Raw genomic sequence first — 25,001 nt, forward strand, 5'->3', positions numbered from 1 at the left:
GTACTAGCGTCCAGCTCAAGAAAGAATATTTTCATCATCTTAGAAGCCCTTCTCCTGCCTCTTCTGGTAACTGCCCTCCCCAAGATAACCGCTAACCCGCAGGCCACTGCCTTTGACCTGTCCTGCCTGTGCTGGAACTTTCGATACATGGACTCACACAGTGTGTGCTCTTTGGGGGGGGCTCTGTCATCTTTGTGAAGTTCATCCACGCAGCTGCACGTGGTTTGCGTGCGCTTTTTACTGTGTCAATAGTCCATTTTGTGAATATTCAATTTACCCAGGTGGCCACCGATGGGAATTTGGATTATTTATAATTTTTGGTTATTATGAGCAACGCTGCTCATTCTTGCACGTGTCTTTTGGTGAAAGGATTTATTCATTTTTGTATCTAGAGATGGAATTGCTTCTACTCAGCCCTATTAGAAACTGCCACATTTTAAAAATGTGGTTATTCCATGGACGTTCCACTGACACTCTCTTAGAGTTCCAGTGGCTCATACTCTCTCGGATACTTACATTGTTAGTCTTTAATTTTAGCCATTCTTGTGGGTGTGGCTTAATTTGCATTTCCTGATACGGCTAAGGCGTTGACCCCTCCGCCTATGACTGTGGGCCATTTGGCATCTTTTTTTTTTTTAATTTATTTATTATATTTTTATTTATTTTTGGCTGTGTTGGGTCTTTGTTGCTGCGCGCGGGCTTTCTCTAGTTGTGGTGAGCCCGGGGGGGCTACTCTTCTTCGCGGTGCGCGGGCTTCTCATTGTGGCGGCTTCTCTTGTGGCGGGCTTCAGTAGTTGTGGCTCGTGGGCTCTAGAGCACAGGCTCAGTAGTTGTGGCGCGTGGGCTTAGTTGCTTCGCGGTATGTGGGATCTTCCCGGACCAGGGATCGAACCCGTGTCCCCTGCGTTGGCAGGCGGGTTCTTAACCACTGTGCCACCAAGGAAGCACTTTTTTTTTTTTAATTTCTTCACCATCACTAAGATGTTTTTATTTTTTTAATTTATTTTTAAAATAAATTTATTTATTTATTTATGGCTGCATTGGGTCTTCCTTGCTGCGCGCAGGCTTTCTCTAGTTGCGGCGAGCGGGGGCTACTCTTCATTATGATGCGCGGGCTTCTCGTTGTGGTGGCTTCTCTTGCTGTGGAGCACGGGCTCTAGGTGCGTGAGCTTCAGTAGTTGTGGCTCGCAGGCTCTAGAGCACAGGCTCAGTAGTTGTGGCAAACAGGCTTAGTTGCTCCACGGCATGTGGGATCTTCCCGGACCAGGGCTCAAACTCGTGTCCCCTGCATTGGCAGGTGGATCATTTGGCATCTTATTTTGTGGTTTTATGTCTTCCAAGGACCTCTTCTACTCGGTGATAGGCCTCTTCGTTCTCTTAATGATGTATTCTGATGAAAAGAAATTCTTAAATTTAATGTGATCCATTTTATCAACGTTTTCTTTAATGTTAGTGCTTTTTGTGTCCTAAGAAACCTTTGTCTATTCTGAGGTCATGAAGGTAAGTCACCCATTTTTTCTAACACTGGTATTGTTGGAAATTCCCTGGCGATCCAGCGGTTAGGACTTGGAGCCTTCACTGCCGGGGCCTGGGTTTGATCCCTGGTCTGGGGAACTAAGATCCTGAAAGCCATACTGCGCTGCAAAGAAAAAAGCTGTATTGTTCTTCTTTTAAATTTAGATCTGCAATCCGTCTGGAATCGACTTTCATGTGTAGTGTGCGTTAGGGGTCAGATTTTTTTATTTTACTTTTCGATTTGGATGTCCAATTGACCCAGCACCATTTATTTGAAAAGTCCATCCTTTCTCTCCTGTACTCGTATGTGCCTTTTTAATAAACCAGGTGAATGTGTAAGTGTGGGTCTCTTTGTCTATCTTTGCACCAATAATACAGTGTTTTAGTTACTGTCGTTTTATAATAGATCTCACTTCTGGTCCTAAACGTCTTCCACTTTTGTTCTATTTGTTCTAGATCGCCTTGGCTATTCTTGGACCTTTGCATTTTCATATATATTTTAGAATCAACTTGCAAATTTACACGCACACACAACATACACAAAGCCTTCTGAGATTTAAATGGGACTGCATTGAATTTATAGATCAAGTGGGAGAGAGTTAACATCTATAATATAAGGCCTTCCAATCCATGAACATATCTTTCCATTTATTTAGATCTTCTTTAATTTCTCTCAATGATGTTTTATAGTTTTCAGTAGATTTATTCCTAGATAATTTGATGCTTTTTGTGGATGTTATTGTCAATAGATAGAAATATGGTTGATTTTCTTTTTAATTGAAGGTAAGCTTTTTATTTTATTTATTTATTTATTTGGCTGTGCTGGGTCTTAGTTGCTGTAGGCAGGATCTTTTTAGTTGTGGTGTGGGGGATCTTTAGTTGTGGCGTGCAGCATGCGGGATCTTTAGCTGCATCGTGCACGACCTAGTTCCCTGACGAGGAATCGAAACCAGGCCCCCTGCATTGAGAGCGCAGAGTCTTAACTGCTGGACCACCAGGGAAGTCCCGGAATACGGTTGATTTTTATAAACTGTCTTTGTATTCCGTCAACCTTGCTAAATTAACTTAATAATTCCAATAATTCCTCTTTAGATTCCATTGGGGCAAAGATGCTTTGGGGTGTGATCCAGCCATGGTACAAGACCCAACAATCTTGAACTCTGGGCTGGATGTGGAGGTAGAGAGGGAGGAAGACAGACTTGGCCAGTTAGGTCAGCAGAGTTTTTAGGGCCATGGTGGGGTGAAGAAATCACAAACTTCACCCATGTCCAGCCATGGTCCAGGCACTGTTTTCACATCACGTTGAGAGTTGCTGCCCCAGCCAGGGCACCTAGCCCAGCCCACCATGGGCTTATGGGAATGGAAGGCCTGGGTTCTGATTCTGGCCTTTAATCGACAAGCTGTGTGACCTTGAGTGCCTTGCTGAACCTCTCTGAATCTCATCATCCTCACTCATAAAGGGAGGGACACATGCCAGGGTATTTCTGCCTCTCACCCTGTAGGTGACTGATTAACATCAGTGAATTGGTTTCACTCACCAGTGCTGTCCCTTTTCCCCATGGGAGGTTTCTGAACATCGCTGGAAAGCTCTGCTGGTGTCGGGGTGGAGGTGGCCAGCTACCCGTGCGCTCTGAGCAGTTTCAGCGCAGCTGGTCCTTTGGGGATTTGTGTTTCTACAGCGGTGACACCCATGCAAGGCTGCCCCTCTCCAAGAAGAAACTCCAATTACTTTTCAATAAAAACTCTTGGCAGAAGTTCTTGAAAAAATATCTGGCTTTCTCTGTGATCCGTGATAGGGAAAAAGATGGAATTTAATTATTCTGTCCTGTCCATTAGCCCCACGGCTGGGCCTGGCAAGCAGTCACAGCTCCATCCAACCAGCAGGCTCCCGACCCCCGATGGGCTCCATCGCTCTGGCATGTGTGGAGGAGCACAGGGGGGCCCAGGGTAGGGCCCCCACCTTTGGCCTGGCCTTGTCCTTTCCACGCTTCCTTCTGGGGTATGTGTCTTAGAAAAATCCGATCTGTCTGCAAGTACCTGGACAAGCGGTTCTCTACAAGTTAACTGGAAAGGTGGCTTCCCAGGCCCAGGGAAGGTTTTTTTTTTAAATTATTAATTAATTAATTATTTTTGGCTGAGTTGGGTCTTTGTTGCTGGGCACGGGCTTTCTCTAGTTGTGGCGAGCAGGGGCTACTCTTCGTTGCGGTGCACGGGCTTCTCATTGCGGTGGCTTCTCTTGTTGTGGAGCACGGGCTCTAGGCGTGCGGGCTTCAGTAGTTGTGGCTCGCGGGCTCTAGAGCATGGGCTTAGTAGTTGTGGCGCACGGGCTTAGCTGCTCCACGGCATGTGGGATCTTCCCGGAGCAGGGCTCGAACCCGTGTCCCCTGCATTGGCAGGCAGATTCTTAACCACGGTGCCACCAGGGAAGCCCCCCAGGGAAGGTATTTTACAAAATTCCTACCAGGTCCTCGCTGCTACCCATGGAGCTAGGCTCAGAGCAGCAGAGGGCACTTAAGAGCTGCAGGCTGAACTGGAAACACCAGGACTGGAAGAATCTGGAACGATCATGTCTTGGTGGCACTATCTCTGGAGCTCCAGCCTGCAGCTGGCTTGTTTCCTGCCGGCTCACGAATAGATACAATTTTGTATATTTTCCACACAGCATCATAAGCACGTTTCATGCTTTCACCCAGTTAAAAGTTTAAATTACATTATGTATATTAAATATATACATTGTTTTAAAAAGGCCAGTAGCTCTTCAAGGCTTACCATGAGAAAGGAGAGTCCCCTGTACCCCTCTTTACCCCCAATTTTCATTCCCTAGAGTCAGGCTTTTGGCGGGGGGGGGGGGGCGGGGAGCTTACCTCCATAGCTCTTGTCACATTAGGGAAACAGATCACTCAGGACCTCCTTATTCCTGTGGTGCCCTGTGTGCACCCATGGCCAGTCTAGCTGGCCTGCCCTACCCCTGTCTCCACAGTATCTTACCCTATTGACCTCCTTGGAGGTTTTTTCCCCTAGGAGTCTTGACTAGGGTCAAAGGTCTCCCGGGGGATTATAGGGGTCTCTTCCAGCTGTGCCCCATTGGGTTGGCTGCAGGTGACATCCACCCTGCGTATGCCCCGTACCTGCAGACCATTTCAGAGACCTCTCAGAGGGAGCTGGGCCTCTGGGGACAGGACCATCCAAGTGCCCTGGCTGCACCTGTCAGGGTCTCGTGGCCCAAGCAGGAAAGGGATGGGTGAGGTAAGCAGAAGCTGGAGGCACAAAGGTGGGATGCCCTGGGAGGAGGAACAGAAAGAGAGAGGCAGAGAGGACAGCCGGCCGGCAAGGGCAGGAGCAAAGAGTCCAGGAGCCCGAGGCCCCTGGAGCTGAGCAATGTAAACCCCTTTTACAGATGGGGAAACTGAGGTGCAGAGAGAAAGAGGGCCTCACAAGCCACACAGTGAGTTAGTGGCCTCTATAGGACTCTCTCTACTGACCACGCCAAGCAGTCAGTTTCTCTCTCTCTTACACACACACACACACGCACACACACACCAGTTCGCCTGGCACATCCACCCTTCTGATATATTGGCAGAGAATTCCCAACACAGGTTCTGCCGCTGTGTCCTCAAAACGAGGAAACACTCGTGGGCCTGTGTGTGCTGGGAACGTGGGAATCCTCAGAATCCCAGAGAGTTAGAGTCTGCGTCTCAGGGAGGGGGAACCGGCCCAGAGCCAGGCGGCAGGGCCTCGGCCAGTCACACAGCCAGGATTGTCCCCACCAGGTCCACCTCCGTATTTCCACCACTCCGAGGAATAGTTAGAGAAAGTCAAATGCATAATTTAATTGCTGTCGATGACAGAATGCCAGGGGAACCATAAAACCCGCCCAGTCTCAGAGCGCCTGCCCGGGCAGGTGGCACAGGGAGGCTGGGCTGGCAGCCTGGCCCCTGCCCGCTGGCTGGGCCTCTCTGCGGCTGGGGAGCTGGACCCCCTGTGCCTGCTGACAGCCAAGCCGCTCCCCACAGGCCAAGCAGGGTGCCCGGTGCCAGAGCAAACTAGGTCCGGGCCCAGCACACTTTCCAGAAATAGGTTTCTGCGAGAGCCCAAGGCTCACCCCTTCCTCTGCTGGCCTTCCCCCCTGCCTCACACCCTGGAAATGTGTTCACAGCCTCTAAATGCCTCAGGAATGTTCACTGGGTGGGGCTGGGGCTCTGACTGACAGCTCACCCGTGGCCATCCTGCCCCCCCTTCCTGCTGGGCCCCGGGGTGGGGTGGCGCCCTCCTGTGTGTGGAGGGGACAGCTGAGGCTCAGACAGGAAAGTTCTCCAGGCCAGCCCTCCTCCAGAGCCAGCGCCTGTTCTCCCATGAGATGCTCTTGGGCCTTTGCTGCGAGGGCAGGCACCCCATCCATGCTGCCCTGCCACCCACCCATCAGGATCAGCACGGGGTCCCCAAGGGGCCCACGGGGAGCCACGGTGCCTCCAGGTGGATGAAGGGATGGTTGGGGATGGGTAGCGTCCGGGGGTGAAGGGAGGGGTGGGGGATGGATGAATGGGAAGGTGGGTGGGTGGAAAGTAAGGTGGAGGGTGGAGGGTAGGGTGGGTGGAATGACAAATGGAACCCTGTTTGTTTTGATGTCTGTCTTTCCCATGAAGGGCCTCCTTCAGAGGCACAGGAATCCTGGACCATCTGTATTTAGGAGGGAGGCACTAAGAGCCCCCTGGGGCTCTTTCCGTGTGTTTTGGCCTTGTTGACTGGAGGCCATTGTACAGGAGGTGCGGGGGGGGGGGGGTGGCGGGAGGGGACCTCCCTAGGTATCAGCGCCTGTGGGCCTTTCCCCTTGGGTGGGTCGCTGAGCCCAGAGAGGACCCTCTCCTTTCCCTGATCTCCAAGCCCTCCTGTGTCTGCGAGCCTGGGACTCGGCCCCCGGCTGCCTTTCACTGCGAAGTCTCCTCTGCCCATCTCTCTGCTTTGTGGTTTGTACCTTTTCTTCCCTTCACCATCCCTTTCCTGGGAGGAACTAGAGGGAAACATGTGTGTTCAATTCCCCATGTTTAACCAGAAAACCGCCTCCTTTCTCGCTGATCCTTTGTGAAGTCCTGCCCCGTCCCCGAGTCAGACAACTGTATACATTCTTCTGGTTGTTTTAAAGTTTCAGTGTTTACGCCTCAGTCTTTAATCTCTTTTATGTATCGGGGTTCCTGACAAGGTTTTATTGGGGGAGAAAGAGTTCTGTTCCTAAAAAAGGCTTATAAACCACTGACTGGGCCGAGCCCAGGGTAGATGGGGAGGGAGGTGAGGGTGAGGGGACCCCTGCCAGCCCACATAAAGCCAGGTAGGGCTGGTGAGCAGGAAGTGGAGGCTGTCAGCACCCCTGGCCCCAAGGCTGGGCGCCCCGGGGGAGGACACGGCCTGAATCACCTGTTCCCATGGTCCTAACGTCCTGGTGTCTCCTCACATCTCTCACAGAGCACTCATTATTTTAAAATAGGGACATTTACAAGGTGGTTTGCATTCAGCGACAAAGATGGGGGACAGACAAGGCTGATGATGGGGGGCCGGGGGCCTCGCTGTGGCCAAGGGGCCTCTGAACACCAAGTGGGACCTGCCGAGTTACCCTAATAGCTCTCGTGTGTCTGTGTAACCAGAATGGGGTTCCTGTAGGGTCAGGCTTTGAACTGAGGGAGGAATCTAAGCATCTCTTGACTTCTAGAGCAATAAAGGCTCCTTAGAACAGCTTTGAACCGTCTATTTCCTCATTAAAGAGCTCTGGGTCTCTGGGGGAGACAGACATAAATAGATGATTACAGCCCAGGGAGATGTATGCCTGGGAGGTTAACAGTTACTGGTCTCCTAATTGGCCTTCGGCTCCCAGGCCCTCCCACTCCCACCCATGGGACACTTCCGCTGCCAGAGTGAGCTTTTAAAAATGCAAATCTGACCTTGGCTTTCACCCCCTCCAACAGCAGCCCATTGGCCTCAGGATACTGCCAAGCTCTTCCCCCAGGCCTCCTGTGTCAGGGCCCAGCCCACTGCTCCAGCCTTGGTGGCCCGCAGGTGTGCTCGGATAGGCCAGGCTGCTGGCAGACGCTCCCCTGTTCTGTTCTCCTTGGGGCCTCAGCCCTTATTCTTCCTTCTGCTGAACCTGACCAGTCATTGTGCATCCCTCAGGCCTCACCTTAGATGCCACTGCCTCCAAGAAGCCCTCCTGGACCACTGCCCACCCCAGATGGGCTTTGACATCCCCCATGATGCTCTTTCGCACGTTCTGTTCTTATAGCCCTTACCAGCCTGTGTCTATTTGCCTGTATCCTTCCCCAGACTGTAGTTCTCAAAGTCAGGGAGCGTGTCTCATTTACTATCCATTCATCAACTATCAGATATTTTTTGAGCCTCTATTTTGTGCCAGGCACTGAAATTCATGAACAAACAAAATAGACAAAGACCCCGCCCATACGGCACCCACAGACTGACAAGGGAACCCAGGTGCTGGCTCAGACAATTCACTGAGTAAACAGACAGTACTCTGTGCTGTGGATGCCCAGAAAGGAGGGTCAGGGGTCAGGCAGACTGCATGGAGGAGGGGGCGCTAAGGGTAAGGAGGCTCTGAAGGACGGTAGGAGTTTTGCGGGCAACAGCTCAGAGATTTCCCTGCCTGCCTGACCAGAGGCTATCCTTGTGGCTGGGCTGCTCTCTCCCCAGGATCTACTCCACTCTCACCTCTTCTCTTTCAGAATGCATGAACTGTACCCGGCTCAGTGACATGAGTGACCGGCTGACCACGCTGGAAGCCAAGGTCAGATGGTCTGGGGATAATGGGCCTAGGGAGCTGGCTGGGGAGGGGCTTGCATCAGCCCCAGGGAGCCCAGCAGGACTGAGCAGCCTGGTCCTGAGGGATGGGTGCTGTTTGGGGCTTCAGTGGCCCGGGGTAACCTTCTCTGGGCCGGGCCAGTCTCCTGGGGTTGGGGAAGGGAGTGGGGTGAGCAAGAAAGCTGAGGGTCCCGGGTGTGAGGGACGCTGGGGAAGATGCTGGCATGTACTTCTGGTACCCGAGACTTTAGAAAAGGTCGGATCCCCAGGCTGGCTGGCCTGACGGACATTTTCCAGGCACCTGAAACCAGGCTGACAGCCTGCTCTGGCCCAGGCCCAGTACACTCACTGGGGTGTTAAAAGTCACAGCTCTGGGGGAGGACTGGCACCGTGCCAGCTGTCCCCTGCCCACTTAGCCCTCGCCCATGCCCTCCCGCCATGAGCAATTCCTCCCCTGGTCCTCCCACCCTGACACCTCCCTCTGCCTAGAGAGGCTGTACCACGACCATGGCCAAGGCCACGGCAGCGGGCTGGGGGTGGGGCTTACTCTCCGGCCCTGAGGGTGAGGGTCATGACCCCTCTGTAGACCTCAGGGGACTACAGAGGTGGGGGGTCAGGCTGTCCCAGTAATTGCTCTGCCTTGGCAGGTCCCTTCCTAGCTCTGGGCCTCAGTCTGCTGCCCTGTAAAATGGAAATTGAAGGAGACATTTCCCGGCCCCTCACTGGGTCATTCTGGGGCTGGTGGACAGGGGTGAGCTCAGGTCGCTCCTGGGTGGGGGAGCAGGAGAGGTAGCTCGAGACGGGTGTGCAGAGAGGTGGCTGCCACTGCGTTTCTTCTGGATCCCCAGGTAGGGGGTGGGAGACTCCTGTCTCAACTGCTGTGTCTTATCTGGATCACCTTGCAGCTGCCCACCTGCCTGCTCTATGCCCAAGTGTCCCCTGGAGGAACTGGGCCCCTGGGAGCTTCGTCAGCCGGTCAGAGGGCCCTGAGAGGCGGCAGCCTGCAGAGGGAGGGGGACACAAGCCAGGCTAGCAGCCAGGACAGCCCCGCAGCCTCAGGGGCTGTGCTGAGGCCAGGTGAGCCTGCAGGGGTCAGAGAGAGCACGGAGCTGGGCTCAGGGGCTGGGGTCAGGTGGGTGAAGGCAGGACCAGGCAGGCAGACCCCAGATGGGGAGTCAGAACCCAGGCAGCTGGCATAAGAGAGCAGAAACTCTGAGGCCTGGACACTGCAACTTCTGCTTCTGCAGACAAGAAACCTGTTTTGGCATCAGAAGGGATGTGTTCAGAAACCCAGCCACTGGCAGCTTACTCCTTAACATTTATCGTTAGTTCACTAGGAAGTCCAGAACTTAGTGGTCTCAGGATTGGTTTGGCGGCTCAAGAACCCAGACGCTTCACACATCCTTCCTCTCCACCTCCTTAGTGAATTGGCTTTTGGTCTCATGGTCAGTGCCTCATGGTTACAAAGTGGCTGCTGCAGCTCAAGGCCTCACATCCTTATACCTTGTTCAAAGGCAGGAAGTAGTGGGGGGAAGTAAAGCACCCCAACAGATTCATTATGTGTCATTGGCCAGCACTGGGCTATACGCCCACCTCCTAGTTGCAAGGGAGCTGGGAAAATGAGTAGTTGGCCACTCATGATTCCTCCTCTGGGGCACACCCGCAGGCACACAGTAGGGGGCTCTGGAGCCAGGGAAGAGGAGGAGGTTGGAGGCCAGGCGACCACAAGGGACTATTCCATTTACACTCCGCACGGTGCCCGAGTTGCAAAGGACCCAGACCTAGGAGCTCGTCTAGATTCCTGCCACCCTCTTTTCCTGGGACAGGCTGGAATGGCTGTTGGGCGATGGTGGGGTGGAAGACCAGCAGACAAAGTTTCCTGCCTTCCTTCCTCTCCTGCCCCTCAGTTTACACTCTGACTCCAAGGACCAGACTGAGTGGGAGGCAGCCCGAGGGCATCTCCCTGAGTGAGGGTCACAGGAGCCTCGGAACTCGGCTGCTCTCCAGTGCAGGAGGGCGGTGTCCTGGCCAATCAGGCAGGCCGCCATGACGTCATCAGAGCCACTGCCTCCGAGGCTGGCCAAGGTCTGGTTTTCTTGGGCTAAGTCCCCACGCCCACTGCTGCCCGCCCTGGTGTGCTCATGCCCGGCAGGAATGGGGTCAGTTTCTCTGGGAGGTTGGCCATGGCCAGGCCAGGAGGACTTGGACTCTGGTGGGGGCTGATTCTAACTTGGCCGTGGCCAGGGCTTCTCTGCCTGGGTCCGAGGGCTCTGTGGGCCTGGCGTCTGCGTGGGAAGTGCCCCAGGAAAAAGTGAGCCGGGTGTCTGGTGCAGGGCTAAGGCTGCAGGTGGCAGGTCCCCTTGGGAGCTGGGCCTGACCCCCTCCTTGATCTTTCCAAGCTGCTCCAAACCCCCTTCTGCTCCTGGCTACTCCCTGTTAAATATTTCCATCTGGAGGTTCCCCCGAGACACTCCATCTCAACTCACCCCTGGACTGATCACCTTCACCCCCGACCTGCCCTCTCCTGCGCCCCTGTTTGACTGGAGGCAATCCCACCATCTCCAGAGCCGGGCCAGAAACAAGGGAGCTACCCCTGCCTTCGCCCACCCTCCTGCCCCCAAGCCTTGGGGCGCCAAGTACTGACAGTTCTCCCCGCCTCCATCCTCACACCCACAGCTCTGGGCCTCATATCATGGGCACCGACAGACAAGTCTCCTTCCCCTGCCGCCCAGCTCCTCCACTTGGCCGTGGCCGGTCAGCTTCCCAGTGGACAGTCAGTAGTTGGGACAGGAATTGTAACCCTCCCTTCCTAGAGGGGGTTCCAGGGCTCAGGAGATGGAGTTCCACCCCCGAGCTGCTGTGTGATCTGAGCCAGCCACTCCCCTTCTCTGTGCCTCCGTGAAGCTCCACTGAGGCCAAGGTTGTGGCCCGGCTGTGGGGAGGTGGGTGAGGCACCACATGGGGCCCTGGCCCCACCACCTACTTGCTGGGTGACCTTGGGCAAGTCACTTGCAGTCTCTGAGCCTCTATTTCCACCTCACCTGTGATGGGGCTGCAGTGGCCCTTCCTGCCTCATGAGCCCTTGTGAGGACCAGAAAGGAGAGGGGCTGAGAGACAGGGGCCCTGGGAGTCACCAGAGCCTCAAGGGTCAGGAACCCACCCACCCAACACAGACGGGGACCTGAGATCTGTTGCAGGGGTGCCACTTTGTTCCCAAGAGTCCTCAGAGACTCTGTCACCCAGGCCCCGGAACACTGCAGAACAGGTGGGGGGGGGCGCTCAGAGGGACCCTTTCTGCACAGCCACAAAGCCTCAGCCCAGCCAGCCAGGCCTGGGTGCAGGGAAGGGTGCCGTTTGTTCCCGTGACCCGCCCCCCCGCCACCGTCCCAGCATCAGCAGGACTAACTGGGTTGCCCATGTGTTGAGCGCTCCTGATCTCCCGTGGCCCTGCAGGGTCAGTGTTATCACCCCCATTTTGCTGATGAGAAAACTGAGGCCCACAGAGGTCACAATGCTTGCACAAGGTCACACAGTGGTCACCTAGCAGGAGAGCAGGGATTCAAACCAGCCTGGCTGGTAGCAGGGCCTCAGCTTCCCCCATCACACGGCACTTAACCTGTGCTGGGCTCTGGGGACCCAGAGCAAGGAGGGCGCCCCCTCCCCAGGTGGTACCTACTCCTGAGGGCGGGGCTGGTGGCATTGCTCCCACCGCCGCCCTGGCTGTGGGCACAAAGTGATTGTACAGGAGCTGAGGGGACACACAGGAGGGGAGGCCCGCCTTCTGCCCAGAGGGTCAGACAGACACAGGGAGGAGGGGACAGCTCACTGGATCTCAGAATCTTCCGGGGGTCGGGGTTGTGGGCAGGGCTGGTGGAGGGCCCTGCAGGAGCTTGGGCTTGGAGGTGGGGCGGTCTTGGGCTTGAGGAGCACTGGGAGAGTTCAGGGCAGCTGGAGCAGAGCGGGGTGGAAGAGACGCAGGTGAGGCCAAGGCGGGCGCCTGTGTATGAAGTGTGGATACTGGCGGTGTCTAGCGGTTTGCTTTGCAGAAGGTCCTCATGCACTGCTGTTGATTGTGGGGACCGGGGGCTGCAGGAGAGGGAGGGGGCAGGCGGAGGTGGGGGAGGCAGAGGTGTGTTGCAGAGCCTGAGGCCACAGGCCTGGGGAGGGGGGACATGACGGGCTGAGCGAGGGCCACAGGCAGGCGGAGGGGCACTGGAAGAGGCCTGGGGGCCCATTAGGCCCTCCGGGAAGTATGGACTCCCGCATTGGGGTGGGCGTAGGGTGGGGTATAGGCCGGGGGGCTTCAGTTTGGATGCCTTCAGGCAGCAAAACCTGCGGGATTAGACACCAGTGATTCTAATGGGGGGCGCTGGGGGGCCTGGGGGGCGGCGGGGGTGTGCTCAGCTCCATACTCAGAACACTTTCATCTCACACGCTGAGTTGGAGACTCCAACAGGACGCGGGATTCGGGTTTCTAAGAGCTGGAGGGGACGTGAGACACTGGGCTTCTTCCTTCCTGTCTGGCAGATCGGGACAGGAAGCCGGGCTCCATCTGATACGGCCCGGGAACCCCAGGGCCCCCTCTGCTGGGGTGGGGGGGTCTACTGTGTGCTAGCATCTGCCTGCCTGCCCTGTGCAGGTCCCAGGCACGCAGCGCCCCCTGCTAGCCTCTCTGGGGACAGCAGGGCCTCTCTGAGGCCTCCTGGCTCCCAGTTCACGTGAACTGAGGCCCTGGGTCCTTTCGGTTTTTGACCCCTGCTTTCCTCCGGGGGAGAGGACAGTTGCTTTCCAGGCTGGCCCTGAGTGACCATGGCCACTTCTGTTTCTCTGGAGCTCCTGCTAAACGTGCATCAAGCTGGACCCATTTATTTATTCTTCCTCCTTCTTTTCTTTTCTTTCTTCTTCTTTTTTTCTTTCCTTTCCTTTCCCCTTCCCTTTCTTTCCCTCTGCCCCTCCCTCCCTCCCTCCCTCCATCCATCTGTTCATCCACAAACATTCCCTGACTGCGTTGTTTGTGCCCTGAGCCAGGCAGTGTGGGGACAGGCGGGCCCAGTCCCTCCCTTGAGAGGAGCCGGTGAAGTGGAGGTGACCGTGGTCGTTATTCCAACAGCCAGTGTCTAATCCCAGTGACAGCCGCTCTAGGAGAAAAGTACGGTGACTCTGAACGTGTCCAAAGGGGACCTGCCTGAGCCCAAGGGTCAGGAGGGTTTCCTGAATGGGAAGGGGAGGAGGGCAGAGGTGGGAGAACATTCCAGCGAGGGGACTGGTGGTCCCAAGAGCAGCGGCAGCTGCTGGTCTCCTGGCGCACACGTTCCCATTCACACGTGTCCCCGGCCTGGCCTGGGCCTGACCCTCTGCCCTTTTCCGGCCCAGGTTCTCCTTCTGGAAGCAGCAGAGCGGCCCTTAGGCCCAGACAATGACCTGCCGACCCCTCAGAGCACCCCACCGCCCTGGAACGAGGATTTCCTCCCTGACGCCCTCCCTCTCGCCCACCCCGGGCCCCAAAGGAGAAGGCCCACGGGCCCGGCCGGTGAGTGAGGCCTACAGGGGAGGCATGGCCTCCCAGGGCCTGCACAAGGAGGTCATACATGCCCACGTGGCATTTTGAAAAACTGAGCTAATGTTTAAAACCTGGGGGGATTTCACATAAAAACCAGGATTTCTCGCTTCTCTTAGAAAAATGGAAGATCTGGCCATTGGGGTTGGCTGTCTCTTAACAGAAACAATTGGCTGGGACTTCCCTGGTGGTCCAGTGGTTAAGACTCCACACTTCCAATGCAAGGGGCACGGGTTTGATCCCTGGTCAGGGAACCAAGATCCCACATGCCGTGTGGTTTGGCCAAAAATATATATTAAAAAAAAATTTAAAAAAGAGAAACAATTGGCTGCAGCTAAGTCACAGCTGCCCCTGCAGATCCTGTTCAAGGTCTGCAGTTTGCCGCAGTCCCCACCATTCCTTATTGCCTCACAGTCCAGCTACTGTGCTCACTGACTTCCCTGCTGCCCCTTAGCATCTGCACTTAGGCCCCCAGCCCAGCTCCATCCAATTTTACAGCAGCCCCTGCCTGTATACCACCAGGGACGGGCAGCTTACTGACTGCCCCCCTTCTGGGACATCCTCTCTGAACTCTCTGACCCAAGTTGGAAGACATCCACTCACCTGTTGTTTTCACCCTTCCCACCACACTTTGAAGTCAGAGGTAAACGTTTTCTCTCTGCAGTTTCTATCCATTGGTTTGGGCTCTGCTCCCTGGGACTGCAGAAAGTAATAATAACTGTAATACTGGTAGTCAGCATTGTTGAATGCCTGCCACGTGCCAGGAGAAGCGCTGGGGCTTTACCCTGGGCGGTAAGCTGGCACTGTCTGTGTGGCTGAACTCAAGGGTTTAAGGCTGAGGTCTCGTCTGACTGGTCAGTATCCGTGCTGTGCCAGTTATTAAATATTTTTATATCACCCTAGTCTGTACAGATATCATTGCTAATCATTCCAGTAAACTCGTAAAGCTCAGGTTACAGAGGAGAGAACTGAGGCTCAGAAAAGTGACCCCTGGGGTCACCCAGCGATCCAGGGCCATTTTGACTCAGTGATTCTCGGACCCACTGGAGCCCTTTGCAGGTGACGCCTTCCCTCCTCCTGTCCCCAGGTTGAGCCCCCAGCTTCTTAGCACTGCTGCCCAGACTCAGCTCTGAGCACACGCTCCATCCCCTTCCCTGCCTGCAGACCCCCAGCAGTGGGAGAGTTGCCTCCAGTGGCCAGTCCGGGGGCCAGGGAAGCATCAGATATTCTGTAGTCTCTGGAGGCTGGGAGGGTGTAGGGGTGAGCTTAGGCCTGCTATGAGAGGAGGGGGCATCTCACTTCGGGGCCCCCCCCACCCCCCGCACCTCTCTAGCCACTCTCCCCAAAGTCTCATTTCCAGAGGGCTGCCCCATGCTCATCTTCAGATCCTTCTTCTTGGACTGAGGAGGGAGCGGGGGCTGGGGGGAAGGGGGGGCTTCTCATCCCCTGGAGGACCCAGGCCCCAACACCCCCTGGAGGGGAGGGAGGAAGCTGGAATGGGTGCTCCAGGTCTCCCGGGGCACCTTTCTTCTTACGGGGACATGCAGTTCCCAAGAATGGCCACCAGGCGGAGCACAAACCCTACAAATGCTGACACCTGGGTGAACCCTGGAATCCTCGCGAGCAGGTGGGAATCTCTCTGGAAACCGGCAGCTCCAGGGCCTCCATCAGTTCAGCAGGCATTTTTGAGCATTCTCCCCAGGCCCAGGGCTTCCAGAGGGAGAGAAGGGGCTGTCCCCAGGCCACACAGGGGGACTCTGGCCTCTCCATCTACTCTTGCCCACCCGTGGGGCCTGGAGACCGTGAAGCTGGGCAGGCATGTCCTTCAGAGCTTCCTGGGGTCTCTAAGGACGCCTCATTGGGAAGCTCTTTGCCAGAAGCCCAGTTCCTGAGCCTGAGCAAGGAGACAGCAGGACGCGGAGAGAGGATTCTGACTCATGTACAGCCTGGCTCTGCTACCTTGAGCAAAGGGCCACACCTTTCTGAGCCTCAGTTTTCCCATCTGTCAAGTGGGGACACAAGTAGCTCTTGAGATCATAGAAGTTAATAGGAACAAAAATGGTTTGCAAGCTGTAATGACTGATGTGAGCTAGTGATGGTCCCTTTGCCCATTGTGGGGGGCCCCAGGTGGGCCGGATTCCTGGAGGCAGGTCTGACCGGACAGCCCAGGTGGTCAAGCCTGGAGCCACGGGGGGCGCAGGTCAGCCCACAGTGTTCTCAGGCCTCATTTCATTCTATCCCCAGGGCCCCCGGGACAGACGGGACCACCAGGGCCTGCAGGTCCCCCAGGCTCCAAAGGTGACCGGGGCCAGGCAGGAGAGAAGGGCCCAGCGGGTCCTCCTGGTAAGGACACACCCCCACACACACCCCGACCCGACTCTGTCCACTGGGGGAAGGGAGTTGGGGTTTCTCCCCTGTCTGAGCAGGCGAGGCATCCCAGACACCCCCTTTCTTGCTGGGGCTAATGACTGCCGTCTTGGGGGGCTCCAGGCCCACTTCCTCCCACTGCCCCCCTTACGGCAGCCTCACCCCAAGCACCGTAGGGCTCCGTCTCGCCCCGGGCTGTGGGAAGAGAAGGCTTCTGGAGTTGTGGGCGCAGGTTTCCGGGGGGGCTCCTGGGGGCTGGGGGTTGTGCTCAGCCGTGTAAACAACACCTCCAGAGACCACCCAGCTCCTCCTGGGCTCTGTCAGGGCAGGTACAGGGCTGGCCCAGGCTGGCTGCCACCCTCGGCGCCCCTTCCCCAGAGCTGAGGTCCCTGGAGCGGGCAGAGGGCATCTGGCCGGAGCCCCCACTGCTTCTGTGGCTCCTGCCTCCCTCACCTCCCATCCAGCTGCCCCGGGTCCCCTGTGCACTGGGCTGGGAAGGGGAAGTCATGTTATTAGCTCCCGGAAGAGCCCTCCAGGGTGTCCCTGGGCCTGGAGGCCACCACCGGCCCTCGCCAGCCCCGTCCCCTTCAGGGTCTGCTTCTCGTCTCTGTTACATCAGCCACGAGGCCCGGCCCTCCTGTGACTCCTCTCCTCCCCACTGCAGGCCTCTTGGGGCCGCCAGGGCCCCGTGGGCTTCCTGGAGAGATGGGGCGCCCCGGCCCCCCCGGCCCCCCCGGCCCAGCAGGCAGCCCAGGCCTCCCTCCAAACGGCCCCCAAGGCGTCCTCTACTCCCTGCAGCCGCCGACAGACAAGGACAGTGAGTGGCATGCCTGAGGGGTGGGGAGGGAGGGCGGGCCTGAGCCTGTCTTCGGGGGGACCAGCCCTCCCCAGAGGACCCCATGAAGCAAGCGGACTGTCAGTGAGGGGAGCCTTGGCTCTGCCAAGTGGGGGGCGGGGTCGCCAGGGGGGCACTGACGCGGGGTGGGGCGCGGCAACCCACGCTCAACTCCTGCCCCGGGGTCTGACCCCCACGGGTCACTCCGCTCTCTGGCCTGGCCTCGGGTCATCCGTTACCCCGTGTCCTCTCCACAAATCCCCTCACTGTAGCCACTGGACATGTGTTGATCACCTACGACGTGTGGGACTCTGTTTTTACCCGCCCGCCTCGTACAGCCGTGAGCAAAACAGCCTCCTGCCTGCAGAGGCTACAGTCTAGCGCGAGAGGGCGCCCCTGAGCACACACACAGCCGCCCCAGCGCGCGGGGAGGGCGGTTCCAGGGAGGCCCCGAGGACGGGGGTGGGGGTGGGGCCGGCAGCCCTCGGCGGGCATCGTTTTGGTTAAGGGCCCTGGGGAGTGTGAAGGGTTTTAAGAAGCAGGATTGACTTGAAATTCTGAATGGGTGACATCCCAGGGACCGCTTTGTCGGCTGTCGGAGAAACCCAAGCCCCTCCTCCTGGTGTTTCTGCCCCCTCCGCCCCGCGGCAGCATAGCCCTCCCCTGAGCGTTAAGACCTGTGTCCCGCCCTGAGCCTCAGTTTCCCCATCCGTAGAGGAGGGGTGGTAATACATCCTGATGGAGTTGCTCTGGGGGTGAAAAAACACAGCCCCCAGCCATGAGGGAGGGGCTCATTCCAAGGGGACTGAGGGGCCTGGGCTGCCCTCAGTGGGTACAGGGGCAGGAGAAAGTGTTAACTCCCTGACGACCCAACCGCCTCACCCTCACGGTGGGCTCAGTGGTGCCCCCTAGTGGGGAGAATGGATGATGCGTGTAAAGTGCCTTGGGAGTCTAAGGGCTCAGCCGGCATCCCTGGGCCAGGAGAGCTGCAGCCTGCCCTGGCCTGGGCACGATGCCCTGCACCTGGCACTGCCCGCCTGCCACGTCTAGTGCTGGGAGCCCTCCTCAGACAGGACCCTCCTTCCCCAGCCCTGGGGCCCTCCAGGGAGGGCAGCTTTCCTGGAAGACCCAGGTGTGAATGTTTGGGGACAGTGGGGGGTGCCCCAGTGGGGGCACCTGGCTGGCCAGGACTGAGCACCTGTAGGAGGCCACCCGCCGTGAAGCCTATGGAAGGGCTCTTCAGGCTTCCATGAGTGGAGGGAGAGGCAGAGGCAGCCACCTGCATCCAGACATTTCCAAGCCTGGCTGTCTGGTCCTGGCTCTGAGAATAGGGCAGGGTAAAGTCACACGGGGCTCACCCTGGAGAGACCCAGGCCGCTAGACAGACTCCACCCGGCTCTGGGGCCCTGATGGAGGCAGCCCAGGGCCCAGCAGCTCAGAGGGGTGGGCAGGGAGGGCTTCCTGGAGGAGGCCCCACAGGAGTGAGCTAGCCAGGTGCGTCAGGATGGGTGTGTGGGGTGGACCCTGGAAGAGCGTCCAGCCTGGGTGGTAAGCAAGGTGGGGCCAGAGTCAAGGGCCTGGGGTGTTCAGGAAGGAGTTTGTGTTTTAAATGGAGCCCACGGGGCTCCCCTGCCCTCTGATTTGGCCTCTGTGAGCCCCTCTTGAGTCGTGGGAGCAATGGCGTCTGCTCGCCAGGGCTGCAGTGAGGCCCAGCGGGGCCGGGCATGCCCACCCTGGCTCCGGGGGATCTCAGCTCTAGCCCCCCCCCCCCCCGCCCCGCCGGCCCTGCCCCCAGGTCACGGGCCGCTCTGCCCTTCCCGCAGATGCAGACGCGCAGCTGGCCTCTGCCGCCGTGGACACGGTGCTGGCGGGCGTCCCAGGGCCCCGGGGCCCCCCCGGCCCTCCAGGTGAGCACAGAGGGCAACAGCACAGGCTGGTCTCCACCGGTGACCCCTCCTGGGCTTGGCCTGGACCAAGGGGCCTTGAGGGGCCCAGGTGGGGGTCATGGCCTTGGCAGGGCGCCGGGTCTGCCTCAGCCAGCAGTGGCTTGAGGTGGGGCCTCTTGCTCCCGGCAGCAGCTCCCCCGGGACTGGACACAGTGTTTCTGCCAGAACAAGGCCTGACACGCACATGATGCAGCCCCGGGCTGCCCTCGTGTGAGCCGGAGCAGGGATGCTCTGGGTGTGGGGAGGCCTGGGTCTGCACGGGCAGTGTGGGGGCCATGCGGGAGACCCAGGGAGCTGGTGGGGCAGTGCCCATAAGAGACAGGAGGCCCTGGGCCTGCAGGCAGAGAGCAGGGCCCTGGGGGAGGGCATGGGATGGGACCCTCACTGGGGGAGGAGGGGAGTGTGGGGAGGGGATGGGATGGGACCCTCGCTGGGGGAGGAGGGGAGTGTGGGGAGGGGACGGGATGGGACCCTCGCTGGGGGAGGAGGGGAGTGTGGGGAGGGGATGGGATGGGACCCTCGCTGGGGGAGGAGGGGAGTGTGAGGAGGGGATGGGATGGGACCCTCGCTGGGGGAGGAGGGGAGTGTGGGGAGGGGACGGGATGGGACTCTTGCTGGGGGAGGAGGGGAGTGTGGGGGAGGGCATGGGATGGGACCCTCACTGGGGGAGGAGGGGAGTGTGGGGGAGGGCATGCGATGGGACCCTCGCTGGGGGAGGAGGGGAGTGTGGGGAGGGGACGGGATGGGACCCTCGCTGGGGGAGGAGGGGAGTGTGGGGAGGGGATGGGATGGGACCCTCGCTGGGGGAGGAGGGGAGTGTGAGGAGGGGATGGGATGGGACCCTCGCTGGGGGAGGAGGGGAGTGTGGGGAGGGGACGGGATGGGACTCTTGCTGGGGGAGGAGGGGAGTGTGGGGGAGGGCATGGGATGGGACCCTCACTGGGGGAGGAGGGGAGTGTGGGGAGGGGACGGGATGGGACCCTCGCTGGGGGAGGAGGGGAGTGTGGGGGAGGGCATGCGATGGGACCCTCACTGGGGGAGGAGGGGAGTGTGGGGAGGGGACGGGATGGGACCCTCACTGGGGGAGGAGGGGACTGTGGGGCGGGGCTGGCACCCAGGTGTGTGGACGTCTCCTCTGACAGGTTCTACCTGTGAATGAACGAGCAACAGAGGCCCTGGGGGCCGGCGGGTGGGGCGCCTCCTGATTAGGGCTCCAGACCCGGGCACTCATTCTCTGTCATTCATTCACTCTCTCATAATTCAGGAAATGTTCACCGAGCACTGTTCAGCTGGGCAGTGTTCTAAGTTCCTGGGATACTTAAATAAACCAAACAAAGATTCCCGTCCTCATGGTACTGACATTCTAGTGGAGAAGGCGAACGGCACCCACCTACTATCAGTGAATCCCACAGGGTCTGAGAAAGCAGGGCTGGGCGGGCAGCTGGGCCGGGGTGGCCCCATTTAAAAGGTGGCATTTGGGAGTGAGCTGGGAGGGGTTTGTCCTTTAGCTAGACTGAGTCCAGATCGTCACCCCACCAGGGGTACTTTCCTGCGGGTCCTCCCTAAGCGTGCCGGGGGCACATTGGTACAGCCTAGCAGCCCAAGAGGCGCAGACCTGTGCCAGCCACTGGGGATGGAGGCCTCACTCTTCCAAGCATTCGGGAAGTTCAGTCAGGAACACCACTTCCTGTGCTGCACCCGTCAGGCCTGGCCTGACCCTCTGGGCACTCCCTGGCCCGTGGTGGGGGGCAGGCATGCAAACCGACAGTGGCCAGAGGTGGCAGCTGGTCTGTCAGGGCTTTGCCTAGAGAAGAGACGGGGTAGGTTCCTGGAAGGCTTCCTGGAGGAGGTGACGCTTAGCCTGAGACTAGTAGCAAAGAGTTTGCTGGGGTGTGGAGGGGTTGGAGAAGCTCCAGGAGGAAGCAACAGCATCGGCAAAGGCACGGATGCAGAGGAACTTTCCAGAAGGGGGTATCTGACTGATGAAGGTGGAGGAGGCTGGGCTGAGAGGGACCTATCTGAAAGGTCACTCTGGGGGGCTGCGTGGAGGGCAGATGGTCAGGCAGCAGTAACCCAGGCAAGAAGGATGGCTTCAGAGGGGTCAGGTCTGAGGTCCCGAGGAGGGAGAGACTCGAGATTTGCTGGGGGACTAGCCGGCTGGGGAGGGGCTGCGGGGCGGCCCTGAGGATGAGGCTCTGGTTGTGATGTCAGGGCTGCAGGGAGAGTGGGTGGAGGTGGGCTCTCCGCTCTGGCGGTGGGCAGGGGAGGCCAAGGGAGCGGGTGCCCCCCTCCCCCACCATTCATTCACCGCACCTTCCTTTGCTGCCCATGGAGACAGACCCAGGGCAGGGACTGGGGTGGGAGGGTGGGAAGGTCCTCTCCGGAGCTGATGGGGGCAGCGGGCTTCTCTGGCCCCAGGTGACCATCTGTGACTCTGCCGGCAGGTCCCCCTGGACCACACGGTCCCCCTGGACCCCCAGGTGCACCAGGATCCCAGGTAAGGTCTTTCCCATTTCTGGCAAGGGAGGAGACATTGTTTCGCCAGGAAAGGAGGAGCCAGGCTTCTTACCAGCACAGTTGCTCAGGAAGGAGCCAGCCCACCTGGCCGGTCCCCACCTGGGTCCACGCGGGCCCCAGGGGAAGGCAGGTGTGGGGTCCTGGTTTAGTTAGCAGCAGTGACCCTCTGCTGCCCACTCCGCCTACGCCAGGGAGGTGCTAACATGGCTCCCGGTTCATAAGTGAGCTGAGACCCAGGTGCCACCCGAGGTCGTCCAGAGGGTGTGGTGGAGCTGGGCCAGGATCACAGAACGTCCACCCCAGCCCGTGGCCCCTCCTCAAGGAGACCTGCCTGTGCGGGGGCCACTCTGACGCCTGACTGTGGGGCCCGGAACCCCAGCTTGCTCTGCCTCCCAGCTGTGTGACCTCGGGCAGAAAGGCAGCCTCTCTGGGCTCCGGCTTCCTCAGCTGCTAAGACGGGGTGTACAGGGCCTCCCTGGTGGATTGTCACAGGGAGTGAAAGAGAAATAAATTGCCGGGGGGATGTGCCTTGTGCCGCAGGGGCCCAGGGGCCTGGGGGGGAGGTCACGTGGAGGAGGGGGGGGTCCTGGACGTGGAGGCAGCAAGGGTGGCAGCTGGGGATGTCTGCACGGAGCTTCCTGCAGCCCCTGCCCTGGGCCTCGTCCAGACCGAGGGCTCCGAGGTCCCTGGAACTCAGGCCCGGGTGGGGTGGAGTGGCTGAGAGGTGCCCCCCCTCCCACTGCAAGGGAGGTGGATCCGGGCCTTGGCCCTGTGGGTGCTGGGACCTCAGGAGTCCCACACATTCATTCATCCCTTTAGACATTTGACAAATATTCCCCAGACACAGGGAGGGCCCCAGCCACGCCAGCTGAGGACACAGCCGGAGCCCGGGGCCACAAGCCAGCCCTCTAGAGCACATGTTCTAGACGTCAAAGAACCAGTGTCCCACGGCTCCTGATCTCTCTCTGTTGTCCCCCGCATGTTTTCACACCAGGAGGATGCGGCGTGGAGGAGAAGGGCCAGTGGGGTGCACGGCGTAGGGCAGAGCCAGGGTGGGTGTGGTACAGACCAGGCCGGCAGGCGGGGCCTGGGGGAGGGGGTGGCTGCAGGGGGGACAGGAGGCCCTCAGACCTGATCTGCCCCTGAGTCAGGTGGGGTGGCCAGCTTAGCCAGGGGTCTGGGCGCCCCAGAGCACCCTCCTGGCCCCTCAGGCTCCCTGCCACAGGCCCAGGCCCCAGAGAGAAGGGGTGGGGGCGGGTGAGAGAGAAGGACAGTGACAGTGACAGGACTGCGGTGAGGGTCGGAGAGGCCCCGGGAACTGTAGGAGCTTGGCAGGGGGCGTCTGGCCGAGCTCCACACGCCGGGAGCCCTGTGCCAGCAGCGCGGTCTCTCCTGCTTCTCCGGTGCTGGGGGCTCCCCCCTCCCTTCAGGCCGGGCCTGCTCAGCCCTGACAAAAGGGCAGGAAGAGGGGGAGGGGGGCACGTGCAAGGCCGGCAGATACTCTCACGGGAAGGGCTGGGGGCAGTGGGGCTCTTCCAGAGGCCCAAGTGCACAGCGACAGGGCAGGTCAGCAATGCGAAGGGATCCCATCGTTCTACCCCAGCAGCAATGGGGCGGTGGAGGCTCAGAGACTCTGTCACCCGCCAGAGTCACACAGCAGGACAGCAGAGTGCCAGGAACGCAGTGGGTGCTTCAGGGTGGTTGATCCTGCCGGCTCGTTGATTTTTAGGGTCTTCCAGGCCCTTGTGGGCAGGGCTGCCTTGGGTGGCTGTGCAGACCGTGCCCGCAGCAGCCTTGTGGGGACCCAGGGCCTGCAAGATTCCAACAGGTTCAAGGAGACCAAGTCAGAGCTGCTCGTCCAGCCTCGCTCGAGGCGGCGTGACCGGGCAGCAGCCTGGGGCGTCTTCAGGCTGGCGGCATCTTGGCCCCTTTCCTCCTTGCGGTGGTCCTTCCTTAAACCTGAGGGTCTGTAGCCAGGCCTGGGATGCCAGGGGCACCAGACAGTGCCCAGCATGGCCCTGGCTCCCCAGGGCCCCACTGAACAGGTATCGAAGGGCCCCCTTCCAGGACCCACTGCCAGGACCCACCGAGGCCCCTACACGGCAGGGATGGAGCTGGGTTCCAAGGCTCCATCGTCCCGGTATTGACAGTGTCAGAATGGCCACCAGGTGGGCTGGACTGTGGCTTCATGGTGGATGGTGGGGCCAGTCTGATGGCCCGGTCTCTGTCTCCATCCTTGCCAAGGAGTCGAGGCCTCTGAGAACTGGCCGTCTGTGGGGAGGGACGAGAAGGGACAATAACAGGGGCCCACGTGGTCCCGACTTTCTCGAGTAGGACGGGCAGCCCCGGGTTTGAAGCCTGGTTCTGCCAATTTCCAGCTAGGTGGCCCTAAACAAGTCCCTGAGCCCCTGGGCCTCAGTTTCCCCATCTGTGAACTGAGGATAAAAATCCCTTCTGGGTGGGTTCGTTGTGAGAAACAATGGGGAAAGCAGGTGGAGAACGCCGGGCTCCTCGGAGGCCCTTCGCGAGCGCTCTTCATCAACCATGTGCGTCCTGGGGCCCCAGTTGCTCCAGACACTGTACTGGGCACAGGAACAAGGGCGTGGGGATCCCTGCCCTCCGGTAGCTCATAGTCTAGTGCAGGAGGCAGACGTGATAGAGAATAACTGGGAAAGGACCTATGGTGACAGGAGGGGCTGACAGATAGGAGGAGGTGACATTCCGACTGAGACCCGAGGAACCGGAAGCCCTACAGAGATGCCAAGAGCGTTCCAGGCCGAGGGAAGGGCAGGTGCAGAGGTCTCGAAGCAGGGAAATGCCTGGCGCATACTGAGCGGAGGGGAGCGTGGGGCGAGATGAGGCGGGGAAGTGGGCAGGGCCTCACCTGCAGGGCTGATGGTGGATTTGGGTCACAGTGGAAAGGGGACTCATCGGGGTTCAGGGAGGGAGAGTCCGTGACCTGATTTACAGCTTTCCAAGGCCCCTCTGGCTATCGAGGGAGGGATGGAAGGCGGGGGAGGCGGCAGTGGGGCAGGGAGACCAGGGAGGAGGCCACAGCAGTGCAGAGGAAATGGCAACGTGAACAGACATACTTAGAAAGTGAACCTGACAGGTCTGGCTGATGGAATAAATTTGGTGAGGGAGGGAAAGGGAAGGTTGCCTCCAAGGTGTGTGTGGGAGCAGCTGCGGGACCGTGGAGCCGTTTCCGTTTCCGAGAGGAGAGACTGCAGGGTGGGGGTGGGTCTGGGGGGGGAACCGGGAGTTCCACTTTGGAGAAGTTGAGGGGGGGCATCTCCTGGCTGGCCGGGGGAGGGTGCTGGAGGACGGCGGGATGCACAGGTCTGGGGCCCTGGGGAGCCTTCTGGCTGGGCATCAGCGCTGATGGGGAGTCCACGCAGGCACCCTCACGATCACCATTGCTGTCACTCGTTCTCTGAGGACCCCTCTCTCGCGTGCTGGGGGGATG

The 25,001-nt window shown here is 59.0% G+C and overlaps 1 protein-coding gene across 2 annotated transcripts in view; it reads left to right on the top strand.

Moving 5' to 3' along the window:
* Positions 1–25,001, top strand: part of COL26A1 (collagen type XXVI alpha 1 chain) — a gene marked incomplete at both ends in the record, with an annotated part of 176,169 nt that overhangs the window by 146,754 nt on the left and 4,414 nt on the right. For both annotated transcript variants that reach the window (XM_082857331.1, XM_082857332.1), the window contains 6 exons: positions 8,238–8,299; positions 13,687–13,843; positions 16,115–16,213; positions 16,902–17,054; positions 18,896–18,979; positions 21,463–21,515. In XM_082857331.1, coding sequence (XP_082713457.1) covers positions 8,238–8,299; positions 13,687–13,843; positions 16,115–16,213; positions 16,902–17,054; positions 18,896–18,979; positions 21,463–21,515 — 608 coding nt within the window. The remainder of the gene's footprint in view (positions 1–8,237; positions 8,300–13,686; positions 13,844–16,114; positions 16,214–16,901; positions 17,055–18,895; positions 18,980–21,462; positions 21,516–25,001) is intronic.

This window comes from Leucopleurus acutus (genome assembly GCF_964270905.1).
Source record: "Leucopleurus acutus genome assembly, chromosome: 16".
NCBI lineage: Eukaryota > Metazoa > Chordata > Mammalia > Artiodactyla > Delphinidae > Leucopleurus > Leucopleurus acutus.